The sequence below is a fragment of the Schistocerca americana genome, chromosome 11 (genome assembly GCF_021461395.2).
Source record: "Schistocerca americana isolate TAMUIC-IGC-003095 chromosome 11, iqSchAmer2.1, whole genome shotgun sequence".
NCBI lineage: Eukaryota > Metazoa > Arthropoda > Insecta > Orthoptera > Acrididae > Schistocerca > Schistocerca americana.
The window spans coordinates 208,079,330-208,099,950 of NC_060129.1; the positions used below are offsets into that span (position 1 = coordinate 208,079,330).

General features: G+C 40.9%; 1 protein-coding gene across 1 annotated transcript in view; it reads right to left on the reverse strand.

Annotated features, from left to right (window-relative positions):
* Nucleotides 1-476: 476 nt before the first annotated feature.
* LOC124553569 (zinc finger protein 771-like) overlaps nt 477-20,621 on the reverse strand; it is a 177,541-nt gene continuing 157,396 nt past the window's right edge. The window contains exon 7 of the mRNA XM_047127414.1: nt 477-702. Coding sequence (XP_046983370.1) covers nt 477-702 — 226 coding nt within the window. The remainder of the gene's footprint in view (nt 703-20,621) is intronic.

Genomic DNA, 20,621 nt, shown 5'->3' on the forward strand with positions numbered 1-20,621 from the left:
AAACTCGAATACGACGGTGTCGAGTGAATGGTCGTGACTGCAAAACATTCCTTGCATGTAAGCCCGCCCTCGTCTGTTGCCGTATTCTCCGAGTGAGGTACCCATCAATTTGGACGTCTGGATACTCCAAACATTTCTTAAATAAAAAGGAGGAGTGGTTTACAGTTGGTACGGGCCAAGTCTTTTTTTTGTGTGCACCCTTTTTACATATAACTGTGTGATATCGCTGCAACGATCTGTGTTACGAAACTGAGAAGGAACACCTTTCTATAAATTACTCGAAAAATAGTTAATGCTGTTATGTACAAATACCACATAAATATGTACAAAACGTTACTCAGATGGGAAAGAGGCTGCCTCTGTAATGTGCACGTGCAGATTTTGCCACCCACTGCGAACTCTGAAAACTGTGAGAGCAGAACGAAGTACGGAGGTTCCGCAGTGTGCACACCGAATTCGTGGGACGCAGTGCGCGGTCAGGGCGAGGGCAGCAGGTAGCGGCGGAAGCTGCGGCCCGAGTGGAGCTCGAAGTCGGCACTCGGTTTGCGAAATGCGACGGTGCCCGCTACGTAGGGTCTGTCGCCCCGTGACATTACCGTGCGAGCCATCCGAGTGACGGGGGATACGACGGGCCCGCGTTCGGCAGCACGGTGGTTCCAGTCTGTGTCCAGATTTGGGCCCTTAAATTTCTCGAAGCAAATGCTGGGACAGTATTGACGGTACATTTGACTCTCACTTCCCTTCCTTTGATATTCGCATATCTTATGGGTTTTTAAATACAGTTTGGCAAAGCCTTTCAGTGAGTCTTATATTCTTGTGAGGTATTTTATTGTTAAAAGGTGCCAAAGAAGTGGTCACGGAGGTGGTGTGCCGTACGACCGTTACACGGTCAGGTCAGTGTCCGGAATGCGGGGACGGGACCTGTTACCGACATCCGACGACGACGACAACTGGGGGAGCTGTCAAAATAATGTAAAAAAAAATAATAGTAATAAATAATTTAAAGCAGACATAACTGCGTTTGCAGACACAACCGGTGTCTCAGTTTTGCCGAGAAATGTCGCAGAGTTTGTGTGCCGACAATGAGGAACGTGGGTGTAAGAAACTGTGTGCGTACGAAGGAAACGAGTGGTCACAATAGCTGGTGGACTGCCGTTCGTGGCAGAGAGATCGCCTAATAATTGGCGTGCAGCTGTCGGAGTTTGACAGAATTACCGATCCGGTAAAGATGGCGAGTTGTTCTGTTGTGAGAACACTAAACCTCAGGATTGTAGTCCATTATCTATGTTATCTATGTGTTTATATGTCCAAAATAACGAATTATTGAAGCTTTTCATATGTGTGTAGGTCTTACCTCATTTAGTTGCAGAGAACGTGCAGCATTGGATCGTTGCAGAAGTCTGTATTTTCTGTACCATTAGGAAATGTCACTTTTACATTTACCGTGTGACTGCGTGCTCGCTTTATTCGTTACGAAGCTCTACGTGCTGCGAAGCCGCTGTACGACTGTAAACTATCATAGTCCTTGTAAACAAAAGAAAAAAAGAACAGTTACAAAGCTCACTTCATTCTGTGAAATGACTACCATGTTGTTGTTGTTGTTGTTGTTGTCGTCGTTGTTGTTGTGTGAATCGATGTATCCCCCCTCCTAGTCTATCCTGCGGAAGCCCCTCCACGACTGCTGCTCCCTGTTTCCGCTTCAACCTCTTTATTTTATTTACAAGCTGTGACGTGGTTCATAATAAAGGAAGTGATGAAGTAAGTACAAAATTTGTTTCTTTAATTCCATTTGATGATCACAAAAATTTGTCAGTAGACAGACACGATTAAAATATGTGAAGCCTCGCAATATTTGTCATTCTACCGAGAGCAGTCTAGAGGTTCCGGCACGACTGTCACAAATTTTGATGAAATTTTGTGCGAACATTTGTACGTATTCCCTACGAACATTGATAAGGTTTCACAGTCACTAATTCAATACTTCCAGTGATACAGGCATTAGATTGGCCACATAATGCAACTTTCGACACAGCACAGCTCTGTTTTCAGCAACTTTGAGACGTAATATCTCGGGCAGTATTTTCTTGAAATGTGACCGTCTTGTACAATGTTTTGCATTTTCTTATATAGAATAATAAAAATTTCATGAGCGATTTTCGTGTAAATAATGACAAGTAAAATAGTTTGTAAAAATAGCCACTTCAAAAAAAAAAAGTGAAGTTTAGCATTTTATATGTCTGGAAGTAAGTTTATGATAAACACGAAATTTTTCCTGTGGTAATTTACCGACACAAAGCCTTTGAATACTAAATTTCTTTCTCCTGTTGCTTTCCAATAGTTTATAAATTTAGGGTAAAGTTTACCATTAAAAAAAAAACTGGATATGCCCGAGCTTACAGAAAAGTATATCCTGGAAACCGTTCTCATTCAAAAGGCCACGTTCTAAACTGGCTAAAAACCACGCTTGCAATGCAGTGATAGGAGATCCTAAAAAATAATGAAAAGGTAAAGGGCAATGAAAATACGCACCTATCCCGCTGGTACTCAAATTAAATGACATTTTTCATAATGTTTTGCACTTGTTTAATACTCTAAGAAAGATAATGTTAAAAATCCTGAGAAAAAGGAAGTGAGCCTGACCCACAAGAACTCATCGTGACATACTTAAGCCAGTTTTTCTGCTGTAAAAATACAGAATCAAACTAGCGATAAACTTCAAAATTTAACTGTGCGTTGCCAAGATACTGGAGGTCACAGGACCCCAGAACAGCTGCAACGCACATTCTGTGAACTACATTCAAGTTTTACACCTCTGTAATGTTTGGTGAACTTCAGTTTTGGAAAAGGATTCACATTAATGATAACTTTGAACGTTTATTTTTATTTTTGCAATGCTGTTTATGTTGTTGTTTAATTCTAGACTAAAGTATAGCATGTTTTCTGTTTATATAGTTTGCAGTTTACGTGAAACATCATCATATAATGCTACCCGTAATTACCACATGACTAAATCCCCAAAAGTGTTACTCCTTTGAAAGGAATTAATGATTAACTGTGATTGTGGTGTAATGGAAATTTATCAGACAATGTTTCGACGTCTGAAAGATTGTGTTTCGGTAGGGAACTGTAGTTAATTTTACGGAGGTAGAACCGGTGCTCTTACGGCTGTAAAGTAAGACTATATTCATTTGAATGAAAGATGGCGACCAGCCTAATTAGGCAAAATTATCCCGATTAGTTGTATTAATCGAGAAAACTTCAATTGGGACTAAATTCTGTTCAGTAAATTGAACACAAAACAATAGTAGAATCTAGGAATTATTTGCAAAGTAGTTATTCATGAGTGACACATAAAAGCTTACACTCTTCTGCCAGCAAACTATCTCCCACTAACGAAACTATACGTCTTATACCAAGTGCAGAGGCGCGGTTCCTTTCGTCCTTTACCTGCACATACCTGTGAACCTGTTGCAGCGGATTGGCGGTAGGAAAGCCGAGCAGAAACCTACCGTACTGCAACCCGCACCAGGCTGCCTACGATGTAACTATTCCGAGAATTGGGAAAAGGTCCTAATTTTGAATGAAAGGTGGAAATGGTGGCAAAACGTCGGTATAGTCTGAACCCCGACAATGAGCCCGTGCTAATCCTAACACAGTCACGCACAAACCCTTTCATTCGTGTTAGCAAGTATTTCCCGAAATCTGAACAGCTACTAAGCATGGATTGTTCTCGAATGAAAATGCTCACTATACTATTAAGTTTATCGGTGTCTAATGCACTCGAGTTTTTAGTCGCAGACCTGCTCAATATGCCACACGGAATTACCGTCTTTTCTCATACACAAAATTACTTAAAAAATCCGCAGTTTCTAAAAAACACACCGGACTAAATATGCCTTCACTTTAAAACACTTTTGAAGCATGTAGCACAACTAAAACTGGCAAATTATGACTTCCTTTAAAGCTCATGCTGTACACGACCGTACCGTTGAAAGGCTTGGCTCCGACTCCTTACACTGCTGTGATCATTCTATATTTCCGAGGGAAAAGATGCGGGAAGAATACTCCGTTCCGATTGGTCAGTTTCCTTTAATGCCAATAGAAAATCATTAGTCTCCCACATTAGCCCGCACTTTCCGTGACTAACCGATCCACAAATAACACACTCTCGAACTGGACTTTCTCCCAAAATAAATATTTAAAATTCTGATATTTTGTTTATACTTTATGTTATTAACTATTTTCATTTGCACTCGAATTAGCTTTCCTTTTACTGTAAACTTACTTAACATATTCTGTCTGTTGTCTGTTGGTCTTCAGTCCTGAGACTGGTTTGATGCAGCTCTCCCTGCTACTCTATCCTGTGCAAGCTTCTTCATCTCCCAGTACCTACTGCATCCTACATCCTTCTGAATCTGCTTAGTGTATTCATCTCTTGCTCTCCCTCTACGATTTTTGCCCTCCAAGCTGCCCTCCAATACTAACTTTGTGATCCCTTGATGCCTCAGAACACGTCCTACCAACCGATCCCTTCTTCTAGTCAAGTTGTACCACAAACTTCTCTTCTCCCCAATCCTATTCAATACCTCCTCATTAGTTATGTGATCTACCCACCTTATCTTCAGCATTCTTCTGTAGCACCACATTTCGAAAGCTTCTATTCTCTTCTTGTCCAAACTGGTTATCGTCCATGTTTCACTTCCATACATGGCTACACTCCATACAAATACTTTCAGAAACGACTTCCTGACACTTAAATCTATACTCGATGTTAACTAATTTCTCTTCTTCAGGAACGATTTCCTTGCCATTGCCAGTCTACATTTTATATCCTCTCTACTTCGACCATCATCAGTTATTTTGCTCCCCAAATAGCAGAACTCCTTTACTACTTTAAGTGTCTCATTTCCTAATCTAATCCCCTCAGCATCACCCGACTCAATTCAACTACATTCCATTATCCTCGTTTTGCTTTTGTTGATGTTCATCTTGTATCCTCCTTTCAAGACACTGTCCATTCCGTTCAACTGCTCTTCCAAGTCCTTTGCTGTCTCTGACAGAATTACAATGTCATCGGCAAACCTCAAGGTTTTTATTTCTTCTCCGTGGATTTTAATACCTTCTCCGAATTTTTCTTTTGTTTCCTTTACTGCTTGCTCAATATACAGATTGAACAACATCGGGGAGAGGCTACAACCCTGTCTTACTCCCTTCCCAACAACTGCTTCCCTTTCATGCCCCTCGACTCTTATAACTGCCATCTGGTTTCTGTGCAAATTGTAAATCGCCTTTCACTCCCTGTATTTTACCCTTGACACCTTTAGAATTTGAAAGAGAGTATTCCAGTTAACGTTGTCAAAAGCTTTCTCTAAGTCTACAAATGCTAGAAACGTAGGTTTGCCTTTTCTTAATCTTTCTTCTAAGATAAGTCATAAGGTTAGTATTGCCTCACGTGTTCCAACATTTCTACGGAATCCAAACTGATCCTCCCCGAGGTCGGCTTCTACCAGTTTTTCCATTCGTCTGTAAAGAATTCGCGTTAGTATTTTGCAGCTGTGACTAATTAAACTGATAGTTCGGTAAGTTTCACATCTGTCAACACCTGCTTTTTTGGGATTGGAATTATTATATTCTTCTTGAAGTCTGAGGGTATTTCGCCTGTTTCATACATCTTGCTCACCAGATGGTAGAGTTTTGTCAGGACTGGTTCTCCCAAGGCCATCAGTAGTTCTAATGGAATGTTGTCTACTCCCGGGGCCTTGTTTCGACTCAGGTCTTTCAGTGCTCTGTCAAACTCTTCACGCAGTATCTTAACTCCCATTTCATCTTCATCTACATCCTCTTCCATTTCTATAATATTGTCCTCAAGTACATCGCCCTTGTATAGGCCCTCTATATACTCCCTCCACCTTTCTGCTTTCCCTTCTTTGCTTAGAACTGGGTTTCCATCTGAGCTCTTGATATTCATACATGTGGTTCTCTTTTCTCCAAAGGTCTCTTTAATTTTCCTGTAGGCAGTATTGATCTTACCCCTAGTGAGATAGGCCTCTACATCCTTACATTTGTCCTCTAGCCATCCCTGCTTAGCCATTTTGCACTTTCTGTTGATCTCGTTTTTGAGACGTTTGTATTCCTTTTTGCCTGCTTCATTTACTGCATTTTTATATTTTCTCCTTTCATCAATTAAATTCAATATTTCTTCTGTTACCCAAGGATTTCTATTAGCCCTCGTCTTTTTATCTACTTGATCCTCTGCTGCCTTCACTACTTCATCCCTCAGAGCTACCCATTCTTCTTCTACTGTATTTCTTTCCCCCATTCCTGTCAATTGTTCCCTTATGCTCTCTCTGAAACTCTGTACAACCTCTGGTTTTTTTCAGTTTATCCAGGTCCCATCTCCTTAAATTCCCACCTTTTTGCAGTTTCTTCAGTTTCAATCTGCAGTTCATAACCAATAGATTGTGGTCAGAGTCCACATCTGCCCCTGGAAATGTCTTACAATTTAAAACCTGGTTCCTAAATCTCTGTCTTACCATTATATAATCTATCTGATACCTTTTAGTATCTCCAGGATTCTTCCAGGTATACAACCTTCTTTTATGATTCTTGAACCGAGTGTTAGCTATGATTAAGTTATGCTCTGTGCAAAATTCTACCAGGCGGCTTCCTCTTTCATTTCTTCCCCCCAATCCATATTCACCTACTATGTTTCCTTCTCTCCCTTTTCCTACTGATGAATTCCAGTCACCCATGACTATTAAATTTTCGTCTCCCTTCACTACCTGAATAATTTCTTTTATCTCGTCATACATTTCATCTATTTCTTCATCATCTGCAGAGCTAGATAGCATATAAACTTGTACTACTGTAGTAGGCGTGGGCTTCGTGTCTATCTTGGCCACAATAATGCGTTCACTATGCTGTTTGTAGTAGCTAACCCGCACTCCTATTTTTTATTCATTATTAAACCTACTCCTGCATTACCCCTATTTGATTTTGTATTTATAACCCTGTAGTCACCTGACCAGAAGTCTTGTTCCTCCTGCCACCGAACTTCACTAATTCCCACTATATCTAACTTCAACCTATCCATTTCCCTTTTTAAATTTTCTAACCTACCTGCTCGATTAAGGGATCTGACATTCCACGCTCCGATCCGTAGAACACCAGTTTTCTTTCTGTTGATAATGACGTCCTCTTGAGTAGTCCCCGCCCGGAGATCCGAATGGGGGACTATTTTACCTCCGGAATATTTTACCCAAGAGGACGCCATCATCATGTAATCATACAGTAAAGCTGCATGCCCTCGGGAGAAATTACGGCTGTAGTTTCCCCTTGCTTTCAGCCGTTCGCAGTACCAGCACAGCAAGGCCGTTTTGGTTAATGTTACATGGCCAGATCAGTCAATCATCCAGACTGTTGCCCTTGCAACTACTGAAAAGGCTGCTGCCCCTCTTCAGGAACCACACGTTTGTCTGGCCTCTCAACAGATACCCCTCCGTTGTGGTTGCACCTATGGTACGGCTATCTGTATCACTGAGGCACGCAAGTCTCCCCACCAACGGCAAGGTCCATGGTTCATGGGGGGCTTAACATATTACGATACAATTAACAATTAGATATTACAATTAACATATTACGATAGAATATTCCCCGTTGTCTGCATCCGCACTGTGTCCAAACTTTCTGACACTACAGTGTTCATTAGTAGAACAGTGATCTACATATTTACTTTAGACCACATTCGTGCACCATTCACACTACTAAAAGCATATACAAATTTGTACAAACCTAAATAAAACAAAAAAGCCTTCAAGAAATAAACAGACCAATACACAAGGACATTCTCTCGAGCTGTTTCTCGAATGTCTCTGTGCACTACTGACCTCTAGCAGATGAAAATGAGGACTACGCACGCGACTGAACCCACTTCGGACCGTCTGTCACTGCGCACGCACGAGTCAGTCGGGCTCTAGACAGGAGCGATATAAGGCGCCACGCCTCACGAGGAAGGTTCAGATTGATTACACAGTACCACTAAATAGGAGAGGAGGACAGCCAAGTTAGACGTGAAGTGACTTTTAACACACTACTCTTGAAAATTTAAAAATGCTCATCACACTGTTACGTTAATTAACACGATTACTATTTGTTTACTAACAAAGCGGTTAAGTCTGTGCACTGTGCAGAACATAAGTGAAGCACCGCGGCCACAAATCTCTTACGAATCGACGACAGATCCATTCACTTTTCAGAGCAAGTGCTTTTCGGTAAGCTGCAGTCACTTATATTAACAAAAACATAAATGTCTCTAAAATGATTAATTCACTTATAAATACATTATTGAACTACTGGCTAAATGTGAAGTGGGTAGATCCAGAAATTGTTGTGTACTGAACTCTTATAAAACTACCACTTCAGACGATACACAGTAAACATACAACACACCCGAAGTGCCAACCTGTAAGCCTAATTTTTGCAGCTCGTAAAGAACGAACATTTGCGTAGTGTAAAGTTTGTCAAGTGATTTAATTCTATTTTCGAGGGTTTAATCTGTGTCGCACTGTGCGATAAGTGTGGTTGTCACCACAGGATAATCACAGAGGGAGCGGTACGTGTAGACTGCGGACCGGAATTTCCCCGGGGTAGGGGAATTCGGCGAGGTCGTCAGACAGACCTGCGGGCCGAGCCGGAGGCGAAGATTTGTGCGCTTCGGGCCCGACTACGGCACGTAAAATTTGAACTAGATAGGTTCGAGGGAGAAAAAGATCTCGGGAACTCGGTAAAGGTAACGAGGAGTGGGTGAAAAGGGAACAGCTCTCCGACTTGACCTACGTCGGAGCTAACAGTAGGGAATAAATTCGACCGTAGGAGGGTAAGAGGCCCGTCCAGCTGTCGCCCACTGTAAGGTTACGGTATATTGATAACTTTTACTTACGGACCGTCTGACAGCAACTGAATGAAACACAATTTCAGTGCCATACGCGTTTCGCCTTTATTTTCTGCACGGCATCGTCAGTGGCCTGGAATATGTTCATATGTTAGCTATTGAATTTACATTTTTGTCACTGTACCTATAGGTTATAAACAGTTCTGGTGGTTGGTATTTCCTATTAAGTAGTAATGTTTTGAACTGTACTTACAGGTTGTGTGGACAATTTCTTACATATTACGCTCCTGTTGCATTTTTGGTGTTGTTGTTCTTCATATGAATGCCAATTTGCGGTTTTTTTTTCCCCACACTCCACAGCACTATGCACTGAACGCTTGTTTCAATGTTGAAGATGTGACTGTAAGGTGGTACCGAAAGAAGTCTCACTGCAAGGCGGTAGTCGTGGGGGTGGGACGGGTGTAGGTCAGACGGTGCGGGGCAAAGTAGGGAGGGGTGCCACGTCACGAGTGTTGTGAAGCCGACTGCTAGCCTTAGGGATGACCCGGATAAAATAGGAGTAGCAACTACACACACAAACCCGAGTTCTGTGGAGGTCCTGCAGCGCCACGACCGGTCCCGGGCTAATACCGCCGTGAGCCGCGTGAACGCGGAGTGGAGCGGGCTGTCGCCGACTGGAGTCGAGTCTCGTACGAGCGTGGTGCCTCTCGCTGTGACGGGGAGGTAGGGATGTACTAGGTTTGGCCTACGTCCGAATAGTAGAGGGGAAGGTAGGTCGGCTGAGCTTGTAGCACGTAATAATGTGTGGAGCCGCCACGACACGCGGCGAGGTCCCCGTGGTTACCGGTGTCACCGGGGCACTTTTTCTAGGTTAGAATCGGGATTCGTGCACCCTGTTTTGAAAGAAGTGAAAATAACAGGAGAGCCCCACAAAATGCTTAAGAATGGACACAAAAGTAAGGTTAACTTACTTCATCAAAATATTAGAGGATTGAGTAATAAGGCAGAAGAGCTTCCTGTGTGTTTGGAAAACTTAGAGACCTCTGAAAAGACAGGCGTCCTGTGCATGTTACGAGTTGCAAAAATTAGGCCTACAGTTTAGCACTTCGGGTGTATTATATCTTTACTGTGTACGGTTTGAAGTGGTAGTTCTATAAAAGTTCAGTAAACACTGCACTGCACTGCACTATAGCAGCTTACTAATGCAGAACACATATGAGAAAAAGAGGAGTTGTTGTATATACTGAGAAAACATAAGTTCAAAAACGTTGAGCCGAGTACGTTTTGTAGTATCTGCACATATAAGTGTGTGTGTGTTAATTAATGCTGGAAAATAGTTCACTTTTAATTGTAACTGTATATAGATCCCCAATGGGAAATTCTGAACTGTGCACTGTCAGACAGCAGCAAGTAGTTAATAGTCTGTTGTGACTTGGATGTAGATTTTCTTAAGGACGTTCTGGAAACCTTATTTAGATCCTACAGTTTGATGTCGGTAATTAACTTTCTGGCGCTAGCGGATAGAGGCAGTAGGACCCCAATTGATAATGTTTCCTTTGGTGAAGCTCAAAGCAAGAAAATAACTGTTTACCCAGTAACAAATGCTCTCTCTGATCACGATGCACAGCTAGTTAGGACAAATAACGTAGTGCCGTACAGTATGGAATCGTAATAATTAATGATTGCTGGACAAATGCTTTTAAGAAGAGTTTACAAGGGATGACCTGGGATAAAATTTATAATGAACGAAATGATAAAATAAAATTTACTCTATTCCGTGATAAATTCAAATCATGATTTGAAAATAGCTTTCTGCATAAGCTAATCAGAAAGGACATTTAACAGCCATGAAAAAAAAAAATTAAAAAAAAAAGGCCCTGGGATCACTAGAGGAACTAAAGCATCTTGTGAAAGGGAAGAGGAAAAGTATCTGTTGGCAAGAACAAGTAGTTGAACACAACCAAAACTACTAAAAAGGTTATGAAAAACTGAGCATTCTTGGAATGTCAGAAATCAGTAATTGTGACAACAGACTTAAGGCTGGAATGTAGTGAAACAGGAAAGGACAGCCAGCCACAGAACAAGACAACACCAGTACTGAACTGAATGGAAGAATTATAAATGATGATCCACAAGCAGCAAATGTGTTAGTCATTTCTGAAATGTAGTAGAAAGCATAGGGACAAACAGTTCAAGACAAACAGTGGGTTGAAAAAGTAACTCTCATAAAATTCAATCATATGAATGTGGCACCAACTTCTCTTTTAGAAAATTAAGAAAATTATACATTCTCTCAAAAATAAAGGATCATTTTGTTTTGACGGTGTTTTCCAATAGAATACTAAAGATTTGTCCCCTTATAATAAGCCTGGCCTTATCTTAAATGCGTAATGTAGGATCTGAAATGTGTAATGCATCGCTAACTCGAGGTATTCATCCAGAGAGACTAAAATATGCAATTGTTAAACCCCCTCTTTAAGGAAGGTGATGAGAGAGATGTCAATAAGTATCAACCAAGATTGTTGTTGTGCCTATGTACTCTGTCCCTAAATCTGTTCCCAAAGACTTGTTTAACATATAGAGAATTTGTTTATGCACTTACTTAGATATAAGAACCATAAAATTTTAGTATTTGGTGTCTAATGTAAAAATGCAAAGTTCCAAAAGTAGTCTTCTGGTAAATATCCTCAATGCATGTCTAGATGATTTTGTATCAAACATTTGCAAAGATGATGTTTTAAATCTATGCTCTCTAGCAATGATGGAATATTCCTAAAATTAAGGGGTCGATAAAAGGTCAGATCGAACAATAGAACCCGGGGCAGTGAGACTGTGAAATCCACCAAATGTAACAAATCTCACACACAGACTTTTGAACATTGATCAGTGTTCCACTGTCGTGGATATATAGCAGTTAGGGGGAGAGAGATAATGTGAACTATTCAGAGCTGATGTAGTTAATTCCTTTGAATTCTGGTGTACAGCCTGATGTTTACCAAATCTCCCCAACAACATACGGCTATGCCGGTGTGTCTGCACCAGCTATTCTCTCTTTGTGTCGACTTCTTCTCTGAAAAGGTCCGATTAAAAATGCAAGTCCTCATCACACCGGGATGTGGAGATACGCGTGTAGCTTGGTGGGAGAATGAGAACTTGTGACTTTCGTGTGTTATAACTTTTAGTTAACACAATATTGGGAGATAGCAAGTACATACGTCTTTATCGCAGCAGCTCAAAAGTCCGACAGGCACCTAGGTCAGTGAAATAATAATAAACAATTGAGGTACGTGAAAAATTGATGATATAGCTTTCAGTTTTCTGTCAGCTTACTCAGATGTTACCATACCTCCCTACGTTATCTTTGCCGCATGGGGACGGCACGAATAAGAATCATTACAAATATTTATTTATATGTGAAGGCCGTTTAAAGGTCCTTCACAGAGAATGAGTCATGAAGCAATGCTTTTGATTAGTTCTTACATACCATTACAAATGTCTTCAATGAATATTGTTCGTGTATCACTGAACACAATAGAATAAATAGAAGGGGGTGGAGGGACAAGTGAGAAATGTGGCTGAATGTTGTAGACCTGACTTAAAAGTATTTAAGAATTCTGTTAAAAATTTACTATGAAAAATCTTGCACTGACAATTAGTACAGACATTCATCTGCCAAATTAAAAAAGCTTTACAGAAAAGATATCATTTTTGCAAAGAGAAAAGCCAGTGACATTTATATCCATCAGCTCAGCAGCAAATGTAAAGCAACTGGAAGAATAGCATAAAATTGACCTGTTCCTCAAAGTGCAAAAGAGCCAAATAATAGTTTCATAAATTCTGGAAAAATAGCCATAATAACAGTAATGAAAATTCCTTCAGCCCTCTTCCTTCCCCTTCACCTCTTCTGTTGGAAGGAGCCACTGGCTCTGAAACCTTGCCTAATTATAACCTTTTTGTATGTTTTTTCCTGCTGTTGCTTAGGGAGTAAATTTCTTTTTGTCTATCCAATTACAATTAGGGTAGACTTCCCAATTCACAGGAAACAGACCTGACAGTAGACTTGCCTAAATTTTGGTGGAGAACTATCTATCTGAGGACATACTGTATGTAGTCAGATCACCAAGAAATTTCCATAACAGAAGACAGACACGGTTTCTCTAATTGTACCCTAAAGAAAGTAATGGACTCTATACGCATTCTACTGTGTACCTTATCGATAGGGTGTTTAGGGAGGGGGAATTTTTAGACTGTCTGAAATGACAATTGCCTTGGCCACATGCAAAAAGGAGGCACAATATCACCCCAAACTTACAGACCTATACCAATAGTACCAGTAACATTGATGATATTGAACATTGTTGAAACGAACAATTGAATGATTTTAGTTTTGCAACCTACGTAACTAGACCGAAAATGTATTTTGAAGTGGGCTATCAACAGTTAAGGCAGTTCAAGGAGTTTTATTATCAGTATTGCATGGGGTTTGAAAATAGGGAGCACATCTTTACCAGCCTAGTAGAGCTAACCGAAGCATTTGCCACTGTCTCGAGTGGTATTGTAATCGAGAAACTTGAAAGATGCAGAATAACTGAAATAGAACTAGCATTACTGAAATCTTATTTGTCAAGCAGAAACCAAATGGTGGTTGTAAACTTAAATAATAATTTGACCTGCTGAAGGTAAAATATGGAGATCCACAAGGATCTGTGCCCAGAGCTTTTGACCTGCCCAATTTACTAAAATATAAAACCGAACTGGCGTGAGTGTTGTTGAACAAACAGGGAACTCAGAGATGGAAAAGGAAGCTATGTAAATAGGTTGACATTAAATAAAACAGAACACGTCCTCTCTGGCCTCAGACATATTGGTTACGGAAAAAATGAACTCAAGCGTTCTGTAAAATTGGTAGGCATATCCCTCCATTGTAAATTCTGCTGGAACATCCGCACAGAAAAGCTCTATAGTAAGCTGGCAAAAGTTTAACGTCTCCTTAGGAAACTGGAGGACTGCGGAGTTAAGAGCTCTCGTGCTTACGTCAGGCTACGCCTTTCAACGGTTCCGTACCTCGGTCAGCGAAAACAGAACACTTACGGCGTCACTTTGTTCTCCGTATATCTCTCTTAACTGTTTCTCAGGAACGGGTAAACATTTCGAGTTGAAACTGTCGCACATGACATTCTGGTGATGTAAATAAGTGAAGTGTCTAAGTCAGTGCAGTCAAATGATAAGGTCGTTTATCTCACATATTTTGATATTCACACTACAACCAGAGGAAAAGATCTGAAAATTGTTAATTTGTAATTATGTAACACAAAAAAATATTTCTTTTTTTCATTTGCTACCTGTTTTGTATTGTACGGTACGGAACAGGGGACCTAGACATGACGGAGAGGCTTTATCCCGCCGTCGCCCACAGAGGGCCACAGCAGTCCATCCACCCTACCGCCACCCTACACCGAACCCAGGGTTATCGTGTTATTGTGCGGTTCAGCCCCCAGTGGAACCCCCTCCCCAGGAACGTCTCACATCAGACCAGTGTACACCCCAAATGTTTGCACAGTAGAGTAATTAACGGTGTACGCGTACACGGAGGCAGTGTTTGCGCAGCAATCGCCGACGCAGTGCAACTGAGATGGAATAAGGGCAACCGGGCTGCTTTCGCCGAGGTAGGTGGAACACTGCCTCGAAAACCATCCACGGGCTGGGAAGCTTGGGAAGCGGCGCTTTAGACCGCGCGGGTAGCCGGCCGAGCATCTGACTTTACACTTACCTATCGAGCAAAACATTTTGGGAAGTCTGGGAATCTGTGGGACCGATACTGTGCCAGTAATATCAATAATGGGCAAGAATCTTTGAGATCCTAGATTCCCAGAATTGATTAACCGTCTGTATACATAATTATGTTTGTACAGAACCCTCAGTGTGAGTCCTACACAGACAATTTATTATAAACAAAGATGATGTGCCTTACCAAACGAAGCGCTGGCAGGTCGATAGACACACACACAAACACACAAAATTCAAGCTTTCGCAACAAACTGTTGCCTCAGCAGGAAAGAGGGAAGGAGAGGGAAAGACGAAAGGATGTGGGTTTTAAAGGAGAGGGTAAGGAGTCATTCCAATCCCGGGAGCGGAAAGACTTACCTTAGGGGGGAAAAAAGGACAGGTATACACTCACATATCCATCCGCACACACACACACAGACACAAGCAGAGCTTTGTGAAGGCCTCTACAAATGTCCGCCTGCGTGCGTGCGTGCGTGCGTGCGCGAGCGTAACCCCCCAAGGCAAGTGCCCCCGCTCCCGGGACCGGAACGACTCCCCACCCTCCCATAGTTTTTTTTATTTTATTTTTTTTTTCCTCCCATACTCGCTTGTGTTGAGGAATGTTCTTCGGGGAAAGACAGCTGGGACAGAAGAGGTGGAAGGAAGCCCTCAGACGTATTTGCGGTTTGAGCAGTTTAACTTTTACTGAACTCAAAAGTATTTAGTCCCTAGTCTATATGTACCCAAGGTAGATATGCGTGTCAAACACAATATCCACATGCGTGAAAGTAGATCAAATGTGCACTCTCGTGAAACCAGAACAGGAACTTACTCGACATTTCTTGGACTTGCTTAAGTAAGTCCGAGGTAACTTTTTTACATACTGGCAAAATATTTTTTCAACAGCATATCACCTGACACAAGGTAATTGCAAGACAATAAATTTAAGATGGTGGTAGAGAGAGGGCTGAAAAAAAAAATTTCTATAACACGAATTTATATACTCCGGAAAAAGATCTTTTATTATAAATATGATACTGAACAAATAACATTGTAGTTTACCGCATACAACCCAGTTAGTGGTCTACATAATCTGTGTAACAAAACTAATTATTTGGTCAGTACAAGATAAGCATTATCTAAGTAATAATACTGTTAGAGAGTTCTTGTGGAAGGTAAATACTTCTGGACTGAAGGACTGTGCTCGCCCAAAACCAGACGTAACGTTGTTGATAGAAGCACTCGGCAGAAAGAAAACTTGCGAGCTTCTGGACTTATCCTTTAATGAGGGGAAAAAAACACCCACACATCTACATCTATACTCTAGTGCATTGCAGAGGGTACGTTCCACTGTGCCAGTAATTAGGGTTTCTTCTTCACACTCCAGTCACATGTGGAGCAAGTGAAGTATGTTTGTTCGAATGCCTCTGTGTGTGGAGTAATTACTCTAGTCTTATCCTCACGATCGCTGTGTGAGTTATACATAGGGGATTGTAGTACATTGCCAGAGTAATCATTTAAAGCCAGTTCTTGAAACTTCCTCGACATAGTTTATGCCTGTCTCCGACAGTCTTCCAGTTCAATTCCTTCAGTATCTCTCTGACACTCTCCCACGAATCAAACCTTGCCTGTGACCATTCGTGCTGCCTTTCTCTGTATATGTTTAATATCCCCCATTAGTCTTATCTGGTACAGGTCCGAACCACTTGAGCAATGTTCTAGAACCAGTCACACGAGTGATTTGTTTCGAGAACCGGCTTTAAATTACGATCTCACTCCTGTCGCTTCTATGAGTACGAGGTTAGATTAATTGCAGCGTGCAGCACGCAATCACAGAGGCATTCGATCAGTCATTCTTCCCACACTCTGGTACCCACTTCGCAGTGGTTCACGGAGGCTAGATATAGATTTATGACTATTTCCGTGGTGGCTGCCTTTTCACTTAAATATTCATTTTCCCTTTCTACGTCCACGGTAATTTCCGTCTGTAAATCATTTATCGAGCTACTACTGACAGTGGGGAACATTTCGTTAGCACACGATTACATTTTGCATTACTGACGCTGCCAGTGTCATTAACATACAATTTAAACATTAGTGGACTCTAACTATATGAACTTTTATATCTAAAAACACAGATGATGTGACTTACCAAACAAAAGTGCTGGCAGGTCGATAGACACACAAACAAACACAAACATACACACGAAATTCAAGCTTTCACAACAAACTGTTGCCTCATCAGGAAAGAGCGAAGGAGAGGGAAAGACGAAAGGATGTGGGTTTTAAGGGAGAGGGTAAGGAGTCATTCCAATCTCGGGAGCGGAAAGACTTACCTTAGGGGGAAAAAAGGACCTTTACAAATGTCTGCTTGTGTCTGTGTATGTGCGGATGGATATGTGTGTGTGTGTGGGGGGGGGGGGGGGGGGCGGCGCGCTTTCCTGCTAGTTCTCTTTGGGCCAAACTGAACAGAGTCATCACAAATTGTTTTCAGCAGCTTAGAAATAACTGATTGTTGACCACAGATTCTCTCCACCTAAATGGATCACCTGACTCCGTGGATGACCCTGAAAATTATCCTTCCTGACGTGATGTACACAATGTGACGAAGGAACTAGTGAATGGCCGGATACAGTGGCTGTGCCGTGTTGACGACGGTAAGGTGAAGTTGCTGTTAAATAGTCTCTCCTCCCTTTCACGTTTAATTTGATGACAGCATCTACATAAAGTAGCATTAACAAAATCAAACAGTGGAAAGTCCTGGTCGGAATATTAACAGTTACGGATAAAATAGATTGCAGGTCACTATAAAGATGTCGAGTTACACCGACACTCGCGAGGTGTGCTCGCTTATGTGAATGCGTGTGTGTTTCTCTTCTCTGACGAAGTTTTTGGCCGAAATCTTAATGCGTGACATACTTTTTTCGTTGTGCCTGTTTGAAACTCAAGATATTATCTTTACGGTGATTACAAATCTATCCTTCACATAATTACAGTAGCATTAATTCATTCATTCAATTACACACTGTGTTCCACAAGTCTCTGCATGGAAGAGAGGCAATCCATTAAGAGCCAGAACCACCCACCACAAGCTACTTCAGTGAGGTATTGTAACTAGCACTGTACACACACTGATGACTATATATAAAGACACACAACTTCAGAAGAAAAGCCACTGTTCCTTTTCTTCTACTTTTTGTAACTTTACACAGACAACTATTTGTTTATATACTGCTGAAGTCAATACATGCATAATAGAAACATTAGTCACAAGTGTAGTGGTTAATAAAAAAAGAAAAAGAGAAAAGTAATGATTCGGAAATGGTGAACAAAAAGGGGGTTTTAAAATCGTAAATGACCGTGAAAAAAAGGGAAAGAATGAAAAGCAAATCGGACTTCGTATTACAGAAAAGCTATTGGTGGGGTGGTCCTTGTGGCGTTTTTGAGCAAAAGTTAAACCAATTTCCACTACAAAAAGTATTGAAAAAGAACAGAATAACAAAATGTAACTGACAGGGGGAAATGGCGTAGATAAGAGTTCATCCTTTACCATGTTAACATGTCTTCTTTCGTGTGGCGTCCAGGTCTTCAAAAATCTCCTACTTCATTTCTGCGCGAAAAGTCTGCTCCGAAATCTTGCAATAAGTTTCATTGTCCAGGAATTTCTAATGTATACAAAACCGTCTTGATCTTAAATACAATTTATTTTAGTTGCTTCTCTCCATCCTCCGAATTTCATAACAACTTCCACAATGTCTACACATTACAATCAGATCAAGACTAGCTATTAAGTTTTTTACGTCAGCATCAGATCACGTCTGCCTTAAGCTTCGGCTATCAAGAAACGGATAGAAAACAAAAAAAAGTTACAATTTTAGTATTTTCTCTGCCGTCGAGCGCTCATACCGCTGCGACGGGATATTTTTTATCTGAGGGAACGAGTGCAGCGCGGCGAAATTCAAAGTCCCGCCCCACACAAGGAATTTACATCCTTTCAGGAATTTTCTATGGGATGCCTGATGTTTGGTGGTAGCCTTTTAAAGATTCTTGCACCAGAATACAAAACTTCATTCTGATTCATTGTTAGGGATACATAATCTACAGTACATGGAATTTATGTCTACTTGTAGCATAGCGCTTGTCAGCTACATAGTTCATCCTAAAATCACTCTTATCATAAACCATAAATACCATTAGGGAGTATATACAGTGAAATATAAGTGTAAGTATCAGTAGGAAATACCGCATGCCGAATTATCAGTTTTACACAATATCCGTACTGCAGCCTTCTGTAAAATAGATAGTTCTCGGTCTCTGCTGCAGTACCACAGAAGATTACGCCATAGGACAGTATTCAGTGTAAGTGTGCCAGTGATTCTGTCTGCACATAAAACAGTGAGAGAGATTTCTGAGTGCATAAGTGGGCACAACTGAGCTTCCTGGCTAACCTGTCAGTTTGTCGTCCACCTGCATCCCTTCGAATCGTCACACGTGGAGCTCTCGCAGTTCTTTTTCAAGCTGAGCACCAATACTGCCACTCGTATGAGCGATACTTGCGAGTAATAATGCCCACTTACACACTTTGACTACATATATATACCTAAATTACATTCCATAAGTAACACATTAGATAGCAGGAGAGGTAGTCAATGAATTTTTTAGATGAATGAAGTGTAGTTTATCTTTTAGTTAGTAGAGGTCAAACCTGTCTTCAGCAGAGTGTCCAGTTATCACACACTGAACCAGGAAAGTCGATTTTGTGTGATATACTTTATATTTGCTCAGAGCTTTAAACTGCAAATGATGTAAGAAACCCACTCAGTTTTTCCTGCAGGCAACCTGTTAGTACTGTGTTCAGCTTCCCTGTTTCTAAATCAATTACTTTGACACCAAATTCATAGTTTTTCAGCACAATATTCGCGAAGCTATAGGGCGAAGGACTCGATTGCTATCTACGTGTACATCAACATTTCTCTCCCCTTATTATGTTTCTACAATAACTGATCCTAGCTTGTAAGCATGTGTTTGATATAAACAATTCCCTTGTAATGTTCTGAAACCCTGTTTGTATTAAATTGTTCATCTTATTTAGCAGTATACAAAAAGGAACATATAAAAACAATTATGGTTTTCAGACCGTTTTGTTTTTAGAAGTTTTTCTAAATTTTTATATGCTCCTAATTTCAAAATTGTGCTTCTTCAGCTCTCAGAAGCAGTAATCAGTGGATCAGGTACACATACCTAAAGAGAGTCGAATGCACGATTTATATATGGCACGTAAGCTGATTTGTCGGAAACCTTTGTGAAATGGATGGAGGATTTAAAAAGAAGCTACGGTATTGAAAAAAGAAGTGTCGAATACTTCGAGAGGTGCTGATACTCGTCGAAACGAGAAAAATAAATCCAATAAACGTGGGTCCAGAAACACATACTTCCGAGATAAACATTTATTTATAGGAAGGGACGCACGGCGCTCAGTTGCGGATACCGGCGCAGTCATTGCGCTGGTGCTCCGTTCGGTGTGAACATCTGTAACCGGCATCTCTGGGCACGTGTAAATCACCGAGAACTGTTAGTTGTCTTCAATCATTAGATATTGAACTATGATTAAATGTACCTGCCTTTTTTTAACTTGCAATTATATCAGTCAAAATAGTCAGTAATATTAAGTTCGCAATTTTCACAATTTAAAAATGTGTATACAACTTGTGCCAAAAAGTAAAACTAAAGTATATGTAAATAAATAACTATATCTAAAAACAAAGATGACGACACTTACCAAACAAAAGCGCTGGCAGGTCGATAGACACACAAACAAAAACAAACATACACACAAAATTCTAGCTTTCGCAACCAACGGTTCCTTCATCAGGAAAGAGGGAAGGAGAGAGAAAGACGAAAGGATGTGGGTTTTAAGGGAGAGGGTAAGGAGTCATTCCAATCCCGGGAGTGGAAAGACTTCCAG